This window comes from Myzus persicae, unplaced genomic scaffold (genome assembly GCF_001856785.1).
Source record: "Myzus persicae strain clone G006 unplaced genomic scaffold, MPER_G0061.0, whole genome shotgun sequence".
In the NCBI taxonomy this organism is placed as follows: Eukaryota; Metazoa; Arthropoda; class Insecta; order Hemiptera; family Aphididae; genus Myzus; species Myzus persicae.
Genome location: NW_019103938.1, coordinates 1,592 through 20,902, shown reverse-complemented (window position 1 = coordinate 20,902; position 19,311 = coordinate 1,592). Strand labels below are relative to the sequence as shown.

The 19,311-nt window shown below is 29.1% G+C and overlaps 3 protein-coding genes across 4 annotated transcripts; 1 reads left to right on the top strand and 2 right to left on the bottom strand.

The window, feature by feature from the left end:
- Window positions 1-1,080: 1,080 nt before the first annotated feature.
- On the top strand, window positions 1,081-7,424 carry LOC111036663 (alpha-tubulin N-acetyltransferase 1-like). Of its 2 annotated transcripts, XM_022318781.1 has the most exons (9): window positions 1,081-1,492; window positions 2,842-2,988; window positions 3,053-3,221; window positions 3,289-3,427; window positions 3,496-3,529; window positions 3,591-3,663; window positions 3,731-3,786; window positions 3,856-4,029; window positions 7,374-7,424. In XM_022318781.1, coding segments are annotated over exons 1-9 (891 nt in total). In that variant the 5' UTR covers window positions 1,081-1,394; the 3' UTR covers window positions 7,375-7,424. The 2 variants fall into 2 exon arrangements, with proteins under 2 accessions (XP_022174473.1, XP_022174472.1); XM_022318780.1 differs by lacking the exon at window positions 7,374-7,424 and having other exon boundaries at window positions 1,082-1,492; window positions 3,856-4,600.
- A 97-nt stretch (window positions 7,425-7,521) lies between these two features.
- On the bottom strand, window positions 7,522-9,344 carry LOC111036672 (phospholipid phosphatase 6). Its single transcript, XM_022318789.1, is given in 4 exon segments — window positions 7,522-7,635; window positions 7,638-7,976; window positions 9,028-9,127; window positions 9,207-9,344. Coding segments are annotated over 4 exon segments (609 nt in total). The 3' UTR covers window positions 7,522-7,603.
- A 3,903-nt stretch (window positions 9,345-13,247) lies between these two features.
- On the bottom strand, window positions 13,248-19,092 carry LOC111036664 (glutamate [NMDA] receptor subunit 1-like). Its single transcript, XM_022318782.1, has 15 exons — window positions 18,895-19,092; window positions 17,651-17,902; window positions 17,464-17,556; window positions 17,200-17,301; window positions 16,500-16,774; window positions 16,300-16,413; window positions 16,088-16,235; window positions 15,793-16,012; window positions 15,587-15,727; window positions 15,344-15,501; window positions 14,740-15,123; window positions 14,491-14,648; window positions 14,254-14,426; window positions 13,936-14,189; window positions 13,248-13,847 (listed from the first exon to the last, which is right to left on the bottom strand). Exons 1-15 carry the CDS (start codon window positions 19,090-19,092, stop codon window positions 13,584-13,586), a joined length of 2,934 nt encoding a protein of 977 aa, XP_022174474.1. The 3' UTR covers window positions 13,248-13,583.
- Window positions 19,093-19,311: the final 219 nt, after the last annotated feature.

The window sequence follows — 19,311 nt, the reverse complement described above, 5'->3', positions numbered from 1 at the left end:
ACAATTAAATATACACCATTACATTTGTCAGTGATTTTGTAGTCGTTTCAGTTTATTATGACTTCATGAGTATTGAGTTGGCTTATGAGATGGTCTTATTGTGGATACAAAATTATTGATCCATATTCTAAAATTGATAATGGACAAGGGGGAAACATAAAATACGTAATCAAAAACCATATGTAATCGTTAAATTCCAAAAATATTTGGGGGTAATTAATCAAGATTTTCAACTTTTCAAGGAAGACATTTTGGAGTGTATCGATATGTATTGAGTCAATTTTGAGCGTTTAAGAAATTAAGATGTTAAAAGTGCAATTGTGACTCCGATACGAGTCTTTACGCAACTATTTCTGTCAGTACGTAACTATTCCCTATTGATACGTATCGAATTTTTCTATTTGGAAATCTTGAATTAAACTATCAAAGTCCAAAGATGTCCAAATACATTAAAAATAATATTAGCTTAACATGATTTGAAAAGTTACTAACATTTACCTTTTAATAACGAAATTTGATAATTTTTACTCTTAACCTGTTTTTGACAAAATCAATTTTTAATTAATACTTATTTTTTAATTACCTATTTATTTATAATTTGATGTATAGTACATCTTTGAAGTTTTCTAAGGTTCTGTTAGTAAAATGGTCTCCTCTTCATGAAGTGTCGTAGCTAGGGGGGCTTAAGGGATTACGCCCGCCAACCGGGCCAACCCTCAAAATATCAAACTTAATATACCTGGTACTCGGTAGTACAATAGCCCTAGCAATAAAATATTGTAACTAGAAAAAAAATGTAGCACAAAATTCATAATAATTTTATTTACTAAATAAAGTTGTCAATACTTTTTATGTGACAGAAAGATCTCGTTTATACGATTTCGTATGAGAATAATATTACCGAGTTAAAAAAATAATGAATAATACTGATTTATTTTTTTAAACAATGGCGGTAAAAATGGGTACAGTGTAGACAACGAAAACCTATTATTGGCGATACCGTCATGGGCTGCCGTTTATCGTGTTTAAATTATTCTTTATCACGTAAGCATGTACAAGTGTACAACGGTAAACCGTAAACGGAACATTCAATACAGTCAATTTACTCTGTATAATATTGTAGACCTGTAGTTTTTCTGTGTCGTCCATGAAATCCACAGGTAACGGTCCCACTTCCTCTCTCTGTTTTTTCACCTCTCGCTGGTAACGCATTTTTATTTCCGTCCATCATTAAACGTTTGTGTCTCAATAGTCATTTATCTTATTATATAATCCACTCGCGTACACGGGTAATTTCGATTTGTCTCTTTTGTATTCACTCGAAGTAATATCGTAAGCAACGATCGTCAGTCCGTTTATTTTAGTTCACCGGGAAACTACAAAAACTCAACGTCATGGAATTCCAATTCGATCTAAGCCATATCGCCCACGATCAGATCATCAAAATCGACAACTCTTTGTTGCCAGTCGGCTATCAAAAAGACGACCCAGAGTAAGTATTTTTATATATTGCAAATGGAACACGATCGATTATTATTATGTCTACTCCTCGTGTTACTCGTTGTATTTTTTTACTTTTTTTATCGATCTTAAGCATCGCCAACTATGGCCATTAGCATTTGTGGGGGGTAACGGTTGGTTCAGGAACACGTGTATATGGGGCGAGGATTTGTCCCGAAAAATTCGGGTGGTCACCCATTCAAGAACTAGCGACGCCAGCCGATGCTTGACCTCAGAATAGTCACACCAAGCCTAAACTACTAAACTAGTTAAAGACCCTACTGCCTGCACCATAGCGATTTCGTCAATATTCCTTGAGATATCATAGCAGACTATTTGCATATGTCTGGTTTGAGTAGTCTTTAATAATTGTTGGATCTATTCTACGTGTAACTTGATAATTCTAATGACACTCAAAAATCGGATAATTACTATGCCCACAAAGTATAGAGCATACAACTTGGTACGATTTATTGCATAATTATAGTATGTGCACCTTTACCTATCATATTCTATTTACTACCTAATGTGTTTTTCTAAATACATCTGATGTGTAAGTTAAAAATGTCTGTATTAAGTTCTAACTAGGTACCCACATCCTTTTAAGTATTTTAACAGCCCTGATAATTTGTAGTGTAGTAAAAAACTGTTCATTAGTCAAGATTTTCTTAAATACCTGCCATTGCTTATTTTAATTGTGAATAATTTATTGGATATTAAATGTTGTTTTGCTATATATAGTCAACCACTTATGAAACTTTCTAAACATGTTTATTTATAATTTTTCTCAAGGTACCTACATAATCTTAATAATTAGTTTCATGAAATATTGTTAGTTAATTAAGTATATATTTCTATTAAATATTTAATAAACTATAAAGTCACCTAAGGAAATATGAACATTTTATATTTATATATATGAAATCAACTAATCACTAAACCTTTAAATTCTATTTTTTTAAACTATTAATTGAATATTGACCATAAATTATAATACCTAACTAATTATCTGATAATTAATGCATAGTACTGCAAGTTAGAAATTACCTATTTGTCATGTCAATGTAAATATGTATATTTTATTTTGTTATGCTAAATGCTCATTATGTACCCCGTTATATCGTTATATTATTATAGTACCCCGTACTATCGCATTTATTATCAGATAAATTAAATATGAATAAGATAATAATAATAACATTAATATCATTATTAAATTTAAGGGTTATTCCAATTTTGATTGCATTTTCTTGATATGGTGATTAACTATTTATTATTTATAAATACTCTAAGAAATGAAGTGAAATAATATATTTAATAAAATGTAACTTATTTTTATAGATTGCAAATGATGATATCTAATGTTTTGGATAAAATGGGGATAGCTTCAGGAATTGCTCAAGAGTTAAAATCTCCAATTACTTCAGCTGAAAAACTTATGCGTTCAGATCATATTCTATACTTGATGACAGAACAAACATCACCAGGGTAATGTTGAAAAATAATAACATAGTACTTAAAAATATATATCAACTACCTGATTCTATTTCAGACATTTTGTTGTGGTCGGTTTGCTAAAAATGGGATGGAAAAAGTTGTATTTATTTAATAAAAAAGGTTCAAGAACTGAAGCAATGGTCTATTGTTTACTTGATTTTTACATTCATGAAACCAGACAACGTCATGGATATGGAATAAAACTTATGGATTACATGTTAAAAGTATAAAAACTTTAAAAATATTTTATATACATTCCAATTTACTTTAACGTTCTTTTAATTATATTAGGATAATCAAATAGAAGCAAGGCAATTGGCTGTTGATCAACCTACTAATAAGCTTTTACAATTTTTATGGAAATATTTTAACTTATCCAAATTAGTTAATCAAGGAAACAATTTTGTGATTTTTGAAGAATTTTTCGAAGGTAACATTGTTTTTTTTTTTTATATTTGTACTAGATAATTTATTTTTATTTGTTTTTTATTTATCTAGACCCATCTGATAAGGAATCTGCTAATGATAATCGGTAAGTTTACAGTGTTTTAGTAATGAATGTATTGTGTATTTATCAATATTTTTTTATGCAGCTCAAGTGGATATAAAAGTCAACCGACATTTGGACGTCATGGTGCAGCTAGGCAACAAGATTGCATGGCAAATGTATTTATCTTTATTCCTAATTTAATCAATTTCTTTTTCATTTGTTAATTATTGTAACACATTATAGATACTGTATGGAGCAAAACCAGCAGAAATTCAAAATGGAAACGGAAATGCAAATAAGTAAAAAAAAACTATAAATAGTTAAATAACCTTACTATAAATTATAAATATTGTTTTTATTCTATTTAGGGTTGAACATCAACAGCGAGAAAATGTACAGCATAAAGAGGAACGTCATGTTGAAGTGCAACATCACGTTGAAGTGCAACAACAACAACAACACTCTATGGATGAAGGAGATGGTCAGAAATCAAACCACACTCATCCAAAATTAGATCTCAAGAATTTTCACACTCAATTATGGTAATCTATTAAACTTCGCCTTTTCTAACAGGTGGTAGCTTATTATTTGTTACATATTTATTACTGTATTTCATTAACTTTTGTTAATTTATACTAATCCTAAATATGACTGCAATTTTAAAGTAGAATTAAAAAATAATAATTTAATAAGTTTATAAAAAAAATTGACATTCTTATAAAATTTGCACTAATGGTCATTCACTATACTAATTTTATATGCATAACTTTGGGCTAGCCCACTTCTTAAATATAATGTTTGGTATACAAATAATAACACAAATATTTTTACGTTATTCTTCAAACATTTAATTGGTTGTTAGTCAACAAGGCTAATTAGTAAATAATTTATATTTTTATAATTTTTTTTAATCATTTTATTTATTTAACTTTTGTAACACGCATACTATATGTAATATTAACATTTAAAAATTGTTGAGTGAATTTTTTGTTGTGAAAAACTAATTGAAGATTTGTAAACTTTTATGTTGACGGTCTTTTGTCATTACTTGATAAAGGACCTTTGTATTGAAAATTTAAGGCTGAAAATGTATTTTCTAAAGAATGATAATAGTAATGCTTTTGTGTGTTGAATAATGAATTAAAACTGGCAGAATTTATTTTAAAAGTGAACTATTAATCATAATTCTGATACTATTAATATTGTTACAAGATTTCCTCTTTGCAACATAATAATACAATTATAGAATGTATTGTATTTTCTATAATAATGTTCCTAGAAAATGTTCTTTTTTTTTACAACAATCATATCAACCAATTTGTTTGTATTGATGTTCTAATAAATAGTTACTAAATTATTTGTAAGACCTTGACCTTATTAATTTCTCATGTCTTAAATAAAATATAATTTAATACGTTTCCATTTAATATAGTATATTTTTTTATTAATGACTGTATTTTATTGTATGATGTGTTTACATAAATCCTAGAAAATGTTGGTAAAGCAGTTATAAATACTATCTTGTGAATGAAATCACAAGAACTTAATTGGATGATTAATAATTACCTTAGAAGCTTTATATAATTAACTATACACAATATAGCCATAATATTCATTAAGGTAACATATATCTTATATAAAGTATACACAATATATTCATTAATATTTTCAAATTATAAATATTAAATCTTTTTACATCTATAATTTATTTACATTGTAGTTTGTTTTTTAAAATCGATACTTGGTTGAGATACTGCCATTATTAAATATAATCATGGTTTTAAGCAGTAATTGACTTTGAACAAAAAATAGTATAGGTATTCTATCTACTTTTAAAAAAAGTAGCTTCCCTAGCATTTTACTAAAACTCACTAAACCACACCCCACTTTATAGTCCCTTAAAAAGCATAATAAAAAATCATTAAACATGTTTTAATGAATCATTAGATAAAATAATATAATGTTTTAGGTATAACTAAAAATATACAAAATAACAACAAACTTATTTTATATTTATTTATTATTTCTAAAATGATCCATTTTCACATAAGGGATCCTATAGTTGAGAACAATTAACATTTTGTATTATTCATATATTTAACACAATAATATAGATTGTGAAATTTCATAAAAATAGGTAACTTCAAATAACCCGTTTCATGTGTCACCCTTCAAGAAAGAAGAAGCGGTACGCTAGCGTATCCTGAAAACTTATTGAGGTACTCAGTCTCCCCAAGTCAAACACTGGTTTAAAGTGTTATTGTTGATGGTTATTATTAAATTTTAACTATTTTTGTTGTTAACTGTTGAACAACAGGCTTTTGATCTATCTGGTTTATTATTAATAATAATATATTTTTTAAACCTAATGTAATACTTTGGCAATCAAAAATAATTAAACATTGGAAATATAAAAATGTATTGTATTGGATGTTTAAACTACTGACAGGCATATAATTATTGACAATTAGGAATATAAAACAAAATAAAAAAAAAAAAATCCTGAGAGTGGTTTATTTCTCCATATCCCCCCACCTCTTAATTATATCACTAAGACACAGGTGTTATTCGTATTATTATTTCTAACCCAGGTGGTTTGCTGCTTCCCTACTCCATTTTTCATTGTCATTCGACATTTTTTTAAGTTCTCTATTGCTTCCAGCTCCCTTGCCCATCTTATTTTGCCCAATTAATGTGTGAACATCTTCAGTGCTTCTAATACCTTTCCTTTATAACCCAACTCTTTCACAACCTTATAGGCGTGTAGCGATATGCTCCAATCATACGTTTTTACGAGTTTTTTTTAATGTTAATGTTTAATTTCTTGGATGTGAATAGTTAGGATTTTTACTGAATGCAACCCTTGACGATGCTATGTGCTTTTTAATTTTTTATGCTGCCTAGATATGGGAATTTGCTAACTTGGTCAAGCTTGTTTCTAAAATTTATTTTGACTACTATGTGTTGTAGTTTATTGCTTAAAACAATACCTTGGTATCTTTTGACTTTTTCATTTATTTTATTCTAAATGTTCCATTTTATCGATACACCCTGTATATCTCCTTCAATTTCAGTTATAATTCCTATATCGTCAGTTAAACGTATTATGGAAATAGTTTCCCTCAAAATTTTATTCCAGATAATTATAATTCAAATATTGTTTTCATTATTTTAAATTGTGAGTACTACATTTTAAATTATAATTATTCATAATAGCAGGATTACTCAATGGCATCTATAACAAAGTACATAAAAATGAGTAATTACTTACATAATATAAATAATTAAAGATAAGACATTATTGATTTATCATAAATGATTAATATTAATGAGTAAATAATGATTTATGCTTAGCTTGTTTAATTGAAAACATAAACAAAGTATAAAGTCAAGAGATGCAAACACAGGAATGTAGGCAGCACGAGAAGGCAGTCGTACAATCAAAAGAAAAAAGTTTCAAACTTTTATGCTTATTTAAATCATGGTATTCTAACACTATTTCCCACCATATAAATGTATTGATTTATTAATGATTTGCTAATGAATTGAGTATGTGCAATTAATTATTACTTACATTCATATACATATTTTATAATAATATGATATATACCATTTTTAGCTTTTGTTCTTGAGCACAGTTATGTTTCTTCGGGCTTATATATTTGTATTTTAATGTTTCATTATGCTGTCGTAATTTAAATTTGTTGATAGTGTAAGAACTCTTTATACATCTGGTTGAATCAATTAATGTTAACAATCAACAATTTTTTACACAAGTAATACAATTTTGTATTTTAGACAGTTTTTTTTTAAAATTGATTTTATGTGATGATGCATTTTAGTTTTATTTTTTAAATGTTATTTTAACTAGTATATTTTTTTACAGATAGCATTCTTCGTGAGTATACACAATACAATCATATTAATTCAGAAATATTGAAAAATCACATACATATAATTTATTACATTTAACATACACATATTAATAAATATTCAACAGCCTTCCAGTCTATTAAAAATGTACAATATATTTCTTGATTTTACATATTATATTTATATTATTTTATTTATAAATATATAGTTACAATTTATACATGATATTCTCCACCCTCCAATTTATCGTCTGACACATACGATACCAAATACTCAGCTGTACTTTGGTCAATCCAAATTACAGATACTACCAATGATATAAAATACCCTAATATACTGCCAGCAATAACATCTAATAAATGATGACGTCTTAAAAGTATTCGACTGAAAGCCACAGCTACTGCCCAAACACATAAAAACAATACCATAAACTCATTTATCGGATACAATTTATAAAAATAAAACATTATGAAAAATGCTCTTGACACGTGTCCTGACGGAAAAGAGTAGACATCAGGACCAATTGTAACCCATTGATCATTCTTGTTGCCTACAGGTCGACGGCGACGAACAAATGCTTTTATTGTGGCAACCGCAAAAATATCAATAAATAACCCTAAATATATAAAAAGAAAATAATAATTTTTCAATTTTCTATCATCACATATGTATTATATTCATGTAATGACCATAATTATGCATACACCTATTATTTTAAAAACTTAAATGTAATAAGTTCAATTATTATGTTTTTTAAATATAGAACATTTTGTCCACATTAAAATAGTGTAAAAATAAAAATATGTAGAAGTTAGTGCTTAAAATTGAAAGGTGAAGTATAAATTTCATATTTTAAACATAAGTTTAGACACCTAATAGCTGTATCTGTCTGATTGATGTGTTACATTTGTTACCAATATCAATATTTACCATTTATTTATTATTAGAACTGATACTTCAAAAAATAGAAAATATATTCATTAATATACAATGGTTTAAATAGATAAAATGTGTAATAATTTTATTAGAAGACAATTTAAATTAATTCATACAAACCATTATAAAAAAACACTGAAATATGAATTTTAAATATCATCTAAAATGTTTAAAAAATTAAGGTGTTCCATTGATTTAGGTTTCTAAACAGATGCTTGCAGTGTGGGTTTTTTATTAATATTTTAACAAGATATATAAGATTATAGAAATTCAAATAGAAACAAATAATTTAAAAAATAATAGTATGCCTAAAAGATGATTACATTTTAAGGTATTCTCGTTATATACACTTTACAGTGTAGGCTACCAGTTTTTTTTTAACAACCCCCACATTTGTTTTTATTTTTTGTTCAGTATTAATTTTAGTGCCACAAGAAACGCTAGAATAATGGTCAACATCAAGAGACATTATTGGTAAGTTTTATTCCTTAAAGAAATACCGTTTGTATAACTAAAAAAAAACTTTGACATACATAATTGTTGCAAACAAATCAATAGGCACTTATGAAAATTATTTTCAATTCTTTTTCTGTTCTAATCTCGTAAAAATATACATTAACTGTTGACAATGGCAGTGTTTTAATGGTTGAATGAGGCATATTGTCAAATGTAGAGCGTATACAACAAGAATACTCATTTATGGCCTAGTTTATAATTTCAAATTAACTTACCGATAAGAAGGTTAACTTGCATTTGAAATAAAGATTTTGACCAAGCAAACCAAATGAAAGTCAACCAACAGGCGATCCATACAATTCCATGACACGAATACTTAAATTTAACATAATCGTTAATATTAATAATTTTGATTAAATTGAAATACATTTTTTTAAGTATATATGTACTTTACCTCTAATCCTTTGTAATATGTGGTAAAACTGCGAATAGGCAAAACCTTAGAAACTGTGTTGCAGATAACTGAAGTAAGTTTTGAGTCCATATCCAAAATGCCCTTCATCGGCGCCGGTACGTTCCGTTTTACAGGCATTTTAAATTTATTTTAAACAGAGTTCAATTCAGTCATGAATAGTGTTTGTCGACTAGATAACTTTATAACAACGATCGTTTAGACTGTTTAGAGCATTAATATTTGCTAATAGCTGATAGCGAGTAGCGACCGGGACAATTTTTTACTTTTTATTTGAACAAAACAACATTATCATTTATCAGTTATCATAAAACTAATCTCAATTGGGTTTTGTAATATTTTGTATTATTATTGTTCTATGGTTTCGTCTGTTAAGCGCACTTGCCACTTACTAATGTCTAATTAGTAATTAGTAATTACCGTTTACCAATGACTAATGAGTAACGAATGTTTAACCATTTAATATATTCTGTAGTTCAACTATTATATTATAACACGATTGAACTATAATTAGTAATTAACAAGATAATCCATGAAACTATAAAAATTAATCCACCTTGGCAGTTGACAGATAGTTATGTAATGAATAACAATGCTTATTAGTTATTTGTAGTAATATTGTACCGCAGTAATAACTAATAAGTCGTACATATTCTTACACTAATAATGTTTATTTTAATTTTTAGTTATTTTATACAACCTTCCTGCACTAAACAATCTATAGCGTTCGCCATTGAAGTAGGTACATCCTACTTATGATATTTTAACTTTTCTGGGCGTCGATGCAACCATAGTGGTGGTCGGTCGGTGGTGAAGGGACATATCCTATTTTTAAAGACTAGCTAAATTTTTTTGTACGAAATATTCAAATACCTCTACACTGTAGTGCTGTAGGTACAGTTTATTATTACCACAAGCCATAAATATATTTATATGCCTATGATTAATACATTGCTATTTGCTTTATTTGTTGCGGCCACGGTTATTTACTTGTGTAGGTAACCGTGGTTGCGACTGTATAAGTATAAGTATTTAACTAATAAAATCCTTCCAGAATGTTGACACCGACAGAGCTAAAATTGTCATATAAAATGGCTGAATATTACTCTTTAACATTTAAAATTATTTTATTCTTTTGACATAATCCAGGCCTCGCAAGCCCATCGGCGCTTCCACCACACTTATCCACGCTTCCCTGTCCTCGGCCAGTTGCTCTCCCTCTCTTACTCCCAGGAGCTTAAAGTCTTCTTTAAATCTGTCAATCATAGACATATATAAACCTTTATACGTCAATCCACCGCTGTCTTGGCCGTCCTCTCGGTCGGTTTTTGTCTGGTTTCCATAGTGTGATCTCATGTAACTTTTGGCCTTTTGCTCTCCAGACGTAGCCGGCACAGCCTATCCATCTGCTTTTGAGAATTCCCACTATATCCGGCTCACCAAACGTTCTGAGCTCCTCATTCGTTTTTCGTTCGTATGTATTCTTTTCTTCGTTTCTTTTGGGGCCATAAATTCTAGGTAGGATTTTTATTTTAAATACTTCTAGTCAGTGGCGTATTTACGGGGGGGGGCGTCCATGGGTTTGGACCCCTCCCATTGACTCGTATCTTATACATGTTGAATTTCGTGTTTTTACAAAAAAAAATTTATCATACGATATACAGGATTTTGTAAAAAATTGTCTTCGCTTTAATTGACAACATTTTTAATTATTATCGTGATTTTTTGGTCATCAATTTACAACGACAGTATCTACAGCTATACTCCCAAAGTATGTTTTTCAACCTTAAAAAGGTTTAAAACTTATCTCAGATCAACTATGAATGAAGTTATTCTGGACATATTTATTATAAAAATTATAACCGAGCTGTACAGTATATTTTAAATTTTTTTTGTATTTAGGATAAACTAAGCTGACTGCCATTGATGTCTATAAGTCTTAGGCAATTAGATATTGTTCTCTAATCTCACAATACATAGTGAACACTGAACAGTCTTAAGTTCTCATGGGTTTTTTATAACACTTAAATATAAATTTTAAATTGTTGTAATCATGAGCTAACTAGCCAACTAGGTACCTACATATGTCAGCAATTTATTAGTTTACTAGTAAACTACTTACATATTTAGTTAGTTAATCATGGTTTTATTATTATTACAAAGTTTATGATACAAATATATCTATATTATATAATAAAAAACTCAAAAATTGTACATAGACTTTTAAATTGAATATGTTATATTTATTTAATAGAAAGAAATTTAAGTTGTGGGAGGCAAAGCCCCCCCCCCATGGATCTTTGTTCTGAAAGTTATCTGGGCCCTCCCTATGTTAAATTCCTAAATACGCCACTGCTACTAGTTATACCAGTAGTTCTCAACCTTTTTTGATTCATGTCACCTTTAGGCACTAGAATCAAACATCGCGTCACCCTAACTGTGTAATGTAAAAAAAAAAAAAACCTAACATCAAAATAATAAATAATCTTAGCTGTATATATTAAAATTATTCTTTTATTAAAAAAAAAATACAGTACAGAAAAAAATTAAAGTTACAAAAAAAATAATGATTTATATAAATTTAATGTGAAATTTGACCCGGGTGTTTTTTACAAAATTGGGGAATCCTAAGTTTGATGGTGGAAAGAGCGAGTCTCATATCGTCTTCTATAGTTGTTTTTGTGAGTCTGTTGCGTTTTTTTGTTTTTATATTTGTTAGTGCACTAAAGCCATGCTCACATAACCAAGACGTAGAAAACTGAAGGAGCACATTAATAGCATTTTTCGATAATCGAGGGTATTCATTGTTAAGAGCCACCCAAAAGCTGTCTAGCGTATATAAAGATACGAACTTTGAGGTATGTTATGTACATGACAGTGGTGGTATAGGTGAATAATATATGTATTATAAGAAATAATATGATTGTTTTCGAAATTTTATTATTATTATTATAATTTTACTATTATCGAAAAATTTATTTTTTAAATTTTTTCTTTTCTTGTTAAAATTCTGCGTCACCCCTAAGCTAGGTCCACGTCACCCTAAGGTGACATGTCACCCCGGTTGAGTACTACTGAGTTATACTATAAAAAAAAGTCTCTTTTCGTCTGACTTTGTTGACTCTCCACATGTATGCAGAACTATAGTTCTGATGAGCGTTTTATATTCTCTTGGTTTTGTATTTTTAGACAATGGCCTTGACTTAAATAATGTTTTAAGTGCAAAAAAGCTCTTATTTCCTGCCATTATTCTTCTATTAATCTCTTAATGGCTATTTGTTTATTGGTTCTACTTTTAGGTATTTGAAGCTTGATGTTCTTCCGAAGGTTTTATCTCCAACTGATAGTGATTCTTGTACATCTTCTCTTCGAGATATTTAATAGATATTTCGTCTTTTGCTCATTAATTTGCAGACCAATAGCTTTTCCTTTATTTATCAGTTTTTCGGATGGCTGTCTTGCACTTTCTTTAGTTTTTCCTATACACAAAAACTATAAAAATGTGTCACCGTGAAATATGAAAATGGTCAGATAGTGTTTTCATATAATATTATTCGTCTCTCACAGTTACCTGCTATTTAATTGTTACCATATTATTGTTATTAATTTTTCTACTAAAAATGTATTCTATAATCCAAATCCAAAATAATATATTTGTTATAAAAATTATGAATCGTTGCAATTCACCCCCATTTCGTGGTAGGTACATAGTTAGATAATTAAAAAATGATAAGTAAAATTGTAAAGAGCAAACTGTCATTTAATTTATTCACTTATTAGTACCTATAATAATCATTTACATTTTTAACACATATTGTATTTGAATAATATATTTATGATGTAAACATATAACGTAGGTATAAAGTTCAAAATTTAAATAATTAAATATAATAAATAATAATACATTAATACATTAATAATAAATAGGTAATAATGTAATATATATATTATATATATATATATATATTTATAAAAAATTGAGTGTATACAAGATAGTTTATAAATATAATATATACATTTAATAACAATAATAATTAATAATGATTCTTTCAACAGATACAATAAAATTTAGATAAACATAATACTATATAGCAACAAATTAAATTAGATATATAATAGGTTAGCATAAATTATTTTTCATATTATGATGAAATATTGGAAACTATTATAGGTATAATATGATCGTCTATAATCTTTAATATTGTCCTTATTCCGGATTCCCTTATAGGTACACAACAGTAAACACTAATATTCATATGTAATTTATACATTAAATTCTATCTGATAAATGATTTAATTACTTTATCATATCATTATGAATTATGATTAACTATATAAATTATTTTCATAATGCCGCAATTACATGAGATTATTATGGAAGTGTAACTGCGGAGGACCTCCAATCGGTGACCGTAGTGGAATATCATCACTCTTTCTGTGTACCATTTGTCGACCTGACCAAGCCCTAGTCGGGCTTGGTGAGTTGCGACAAGTTCTCGGCAATGTTTCAATTGATCGAATCGGACTTTGAATGTTTAGAACGCTTCTCGGCAAAGCTTCAACTGACAAACTGAGTGCACCAACACCACTAGTTCGACCTTGCATTCTCATCAGTTTTCGTTTCTACAGAACATTGGATATGAAATTAGCACACACTTAAGCATTTTATATATTTTAATTTGATTAAATTTAACCGTCTAGTTACACTAACTTGAACTATAGCTCTCCACGTTTGTCCATAATTACGGGCCAACTGCAATCGATTCTGTTTACGTACATGATGTTTCTTGTAGCCTATCTCGATGACGATTAAAACCATTCCAACCACTATGCCCACAGCGACAAGTATAAATACACCAGCCATATTTTTCAATCCTAACGTATTGGGTGTTTTTTCTTGATCTTCGCATTGTTCTACTCTCCCTTGAAATATCCACTTATCGTCCAAGTTTTCCATGAAACCGCCTGGCTCAAAAATATCAAGGTTTAGATTTCATCTTCCTTGTATATAACACTCATATATACATACTCTCATGGAAGTCTAAAATTGATAATGTAACTGCTTCAGACCAAGGAGATCCTTTTTGTAGACCAACTCCATATCCAGAACGTCCAAATAATTCGCCAGCCGTGACTAATTGACAATCTTGCGCAGCTTCGAATTCCAAACGGCTACTGTCCCATATAAATGCCATGAGCTTACTGAAAATGATTTTAAATGTGTCAATAAATACTTTCAATCTTTATTTATATATTTTGATCGTACTCGTTCTTCACATCTCGAATTGCATCTTCAGCAGTTTCATAGTTGTTGGCTTCCATTGTCCTATACATGTTTGACAGTTCTACTTGTCGTCTAAAATACATATCAACTGCGGATCCCTTTACTGTGGCACAAGTTAAATTCTCCATTGTACTGCGGAGCTATTATAAAACAAATCAATAAATATGTATAAGTAGTGGAAAACCATTTTGATTAGACTACAATTAGTAAATATATAAGGGTTCTTCTTACCCTAGCATCATTAATTCCAGATAGTTTCGTTTTCGGTCTTTCGAGCACGAGGAAAGCAGCCAAGTTGGCAGTGTATGAAGCTACGATAATCATAGCAAATCCAGCCCATACCATTCCTAGTACTCTAGCTGAGAAACTCCTTGGTGTACCTTCTCCGATACCACTGTTTAACAAAACACCCCACGCAAACCATGTAGCGCTTGATAAATTAAGTGCATCCTCTTCTGTGCCGTCAGCGTTAATCAACTTGAATCTAGCAAAAGGAGAAAACCTGTCGAGAAGATATAATACAAGCGCAACCACGTGAACAGAACCCATGACAAGCACCCAGAGCGTGTGGCTGAATGGTTGCAAAAACGAAACGAGTGTCGAAGACCGCGATGGCTAAAAAAATATGAAAAATCTAGAATTATGAAAGTAATAAGTTGATCACTTGAAGATATTGAGGTACTGTATTGAGATTTTAATTGTTTAGGTTTTTTTTTTTTAAATGTATAAAGATTTCGAATTGAAATATTTTGAATGTTTTTAAAATACATTACAAATTGATATGTATTTCATTGTACCCAATATCTGGATCAAAAATCTGAGATAAATATTTTACCTTTTTCTCCAAAATAGTAATTCCTTGGTACTTGAATGGTTTACTGAACTCTATGAATTCTGCTCTTTCTGGATTAATGGTTAAGGGAGCTAATATCATATCTGCTCTTTCATACACTATTTCGCCAATCAAACCATTCCATTCTTTTTTTCCGCTTGCTAAAGATATAATTATAAATATAAAGACACAGTTATAATTTATAATATAACCTTGCATGTTTTTATATTTTATGAAAGTATTGACCTGAGTTATTTCTTATTTCATAATTTCCAAATTGTCCATCTGGCGATAGTGATAAACTGTATGTAAAGTTTATGTCTTTAGAAAGCCCCACTAGCAAATCAATACAATATCCTTTACAACAGTAAACTATTGGATCTAGAACTAAAATAAGCAAACATAAATTTTCATCCAATTTTTATTAAATTTTTTAAAGTAAAATTGTTTACCCTTAGATGAAGTATTATTATACAATGGACACATTATTTCATCCGATTTGCAACTATTTCCATCATCCTTCTTTAATGGTCTTACATACACAAATGGTTTTTCTTCTATTGTTAACACTTTTAAATGTGTAGGAATCATAAAACCTTCGGGTTTCTTCTTCAAATGTCCTGGCCATATAATGTTGGATTCGTTAAGTCGTAATTTCATCTTATTGAGATCCTAAAATCATTTATGATTTTTTATAATTATGATTCTATTTTATTTTCGTTAAGTAAATTATTATTATTTATTTACATTATTGAAATAATATTTCCCAATAGCATCTTTATTTGCCACTTCTTTGACATTGACTATATCATATTCAGCATATATTCGATCACCGTTATTATCGAAAGCCACTTTACCTGTGTGTCCATCTTTATACACTTGTTTCTTTATATACCTAAAGAAATATTAATGATTACATTTCATGCCGAATAAACTGAGGTATAGGTTTCAAAAATTACTCAAAAAGTGTCTTGCCCGTATCCCAAATAGCACCAGAACTATCACAATCAGCCGGTGGCGGAGTTATAGTTTTTGTGCGGTTCATATCTGTAATCGCTGAAGCCAATATATATCTGCAGTAAACCATATCAGAATTATAATACTTTATACATGTAAAAAAATAACACTACAAACTACTAGGAAGAATGTATATGCGTACATGCTGTCGTATATATGTGCTAATTCATTAGAGGCGTTAACCAATTTCAATCCGATTGTCCCTTCCGGTACATTATTGGCATCTAGAGCTTGCTCCGTCACAATCCACACATATCCAGCCTCGGTCATGTTTCGATAAGCCGCGTCCCTGAAAATGACTTCAGCATCTAATTTGCTCGCGTACATTAAGTACACCCTGGCTTGTGCGTTCTTCATTTCGTTTAACTGGTTGTTGAAATGAGACAGGCCCGGTTCAAACTCTATAACCGCCTCCACCTGCGGTATATGAAAAGAAAATACTCATTTACCCACAGCATAAAGTATTGTTACCTACATTACATAATTATATTGCTCTATATAATACATAGTATTTGCATGTTGAAGCAGTTGAGTTTATCACGGGGGTGGGGGGATGAGTTAAACTTTGAAACTATACGCAGAGGGTGGTAAGACACAATATTTTATGGACAGTTTTGTTTATGACCAGTTTGGTTTGCATTGGGACGATTTGGAAGTTGCAATAGTATATGTATAATACCATTATATACAATGCAACCGACAGGTGACGGTTTTATTTAAAATTTTAACACAAAAATATCGAAGTTCCACTATTATTAAAAGAACTCTGCAATATAACTGAATTAGATATTAATATATTATAAATTCAATTAGTTTATTGTTATATATTACGGTATAATGACCTGGACTTTCTTTTCGATGTCGTCTCCTTGATTTTGTGAAGTAGTTTGGAATCTTCCGACAAATGCTCTACCGTCGGTATCTGAGCTGTGGATGAATATGACCTAGAGCACAAATGATTTCAGAATTATTAAAATGTACACAGCACAGTGAGTGTAGTAATGGAGTGCCTATAATGCCCAGGTACTTAATTCAGAAAAAGGTAAATTCAAACTGCTTACTGCAATGACGCATGACAACTCATATTTTTTTATACATTAACCTACCTTTAAATAGTTGAAATATTTTAGTAATTCAACCCATACTTCAGCTTGGTGTGAATAGGGTGGAACAGTACGAAGGAATGACACGTGAATATTCTGTAACAATATTTTATAATTTAGATACACAATACAAATGAATAACAAACATTAATAACAATTAATGTAAAAAATACAGTATGATAATTATTACTTTATCCGAAAAAGCAGAATCTCTGGACGAAATTCCGATCACTGGTATATGATAGAAACCACTTGTGTATGATACAGCAGCCGGAGACAAATCTCCGATTTGTGGATGAGACACAATAACGGCATACACCCTTCGCACTATGAGTTGCTTACAAACGTTGAGAGCGGTTTTGATTGGATTTGGATCCATTTTTATTGAATGAGCGTAGAATGTGTTACCGGGTTTCATAAATGGTGTATTAAAGTTTAGATGCTATTCAAACAACAAAAATATGACGTGAATACAAGTATATCATAATTTTTTTCGTTCAAAAAATTATCACACACATAACACATTACATATATTATTAAAGGTACCCGTATAAATAATATTTATTATTATATAGGTACAGGCCACAAGGCATAAATAGCACGCAATGAGTACATACAATCTACCCTCAAAACGTCTTTGAATTAATTTTTAATTAAATATACCTTAAACTGAAATGTAATACCTAGCCTTAGACCTTAGTACCTACCAAAATTGCCTATGGAAATATTTATATTTTGTAAAAATAAATATTTCCTAAATCCAAAATATACCTATTTTTAATATAAACTAAAATGTGCTTAACTTGATTTGCACATAAAGTTAAATAGCATTAAATTTTGGTTTTTGAAAATAGTAGCTTGTAGTATATATTACATATTACTAAGTAAGTATATAGATAATTCATGATATGTTTTTTGATATTGTTATTAGTGTAATTTATTTTACTATTACTATTACGGTACGTGGTACTATGCAGTAAGTTGAATTTATTTTTGTTGAAACATAACATTTATTATGTACCTATTTGTCCTATTTATATTATTAATTTTTAATAATTATAATAGTACCTATATATTTATATTATTTATAATTGTTGTTAACTTTTAAGTCATCTTACATCCTTACCGTAGAACGGTGAAAATATGTTCGAGGTATAAAATAGGTAAGCAATAACTTAATAAATCTATATAAATCTAAATGTTTCGAAAATGCCATTGTGTGTATAAAATATAATAATATGCGTAAACAATTCTAGTCCCGCGAATAATATTTTTGAAATAATTAAAATTCGAATTCATCATTTAAATATCTAATTTCGTCCAAATGTTAACTTAAATGTTTACGTATTGTCAAATTCCCGTGAAAAGAATCCCTGCAGCTTATATTACAATTACTTAAACGTATATTATTAAAATATATAAGTTGTACATTACTTCAATTGTTTGTTTGAAATAATCTTCACTTTTATTGCTACTTAGCACTCCACCAATGTGAAATTCATATGGATTATTATCGGTATTTTCTTTTTCTGTATTTTCACTTTTACAATAAAATATAGAAAACAAACATAACAGAAAAACATTGAAAACTGGTTTCATTATGCTCAATTGAACTTTAAATATCTTAGACATTTTTTTAAATTTCAGTAATGAATTGATTAAAAATTTGTTACGTATATATCGGTACCAACGCCCAAATTGTGAAATTCAATTTTTCGTTATTGTTTAAGCTATTTATCGTCGTCGTTGTTAGAAGCCTTGGGTATATACTTAAACATAATTTCACGATGATCGTTAAAAAAACATTGCGATTACATTGTGCTTTACATCTTAGAATCGGTACCTACCTAT

Coding starts and splice junctions, on each gene's coding strand:
- LOC111036663 (XM_022318780.1), top strand. CDS start 1,395: ATGGAATTCCAATTCGATCTAAGCCATATCGCCCACGATCAGATCATC. Junction 2,989..3,052: donor ACAGAACAAACATCACCAGG/GTAATGTTGAAA, acceptor ATTCTATTTCAG/ACATTTTGTTGTGGTCGGTT. Junction 3,428..3,495: donor TTTTGAAGAATTTTTCGAAG/GTAACATTGTTT, acceptor TTATTTATCTAG/ACCCATCTGATAAGGAATCT.
- LOC111036664 (XM_022318782.1), bottom strand. CDS start 19,092: ATGTCTAAGATATTTAAAGTTCAATTGAGCATAATGAAACCAGTTTTC. Junction 15,728..15,792: donor TAATAATACTTCATCTAAGG/GTAAACAATTTT, acceptor TGCTTATTTTAG/TTCTAGATCCAATAGTTTAC. Junction 15,502..15,586: donor TGAAATAAGAAATAACTCAG/GTCAATACTTTC, acceptor TTATATCTTTAG/CAAGCGGAAAAAAAGAATGG.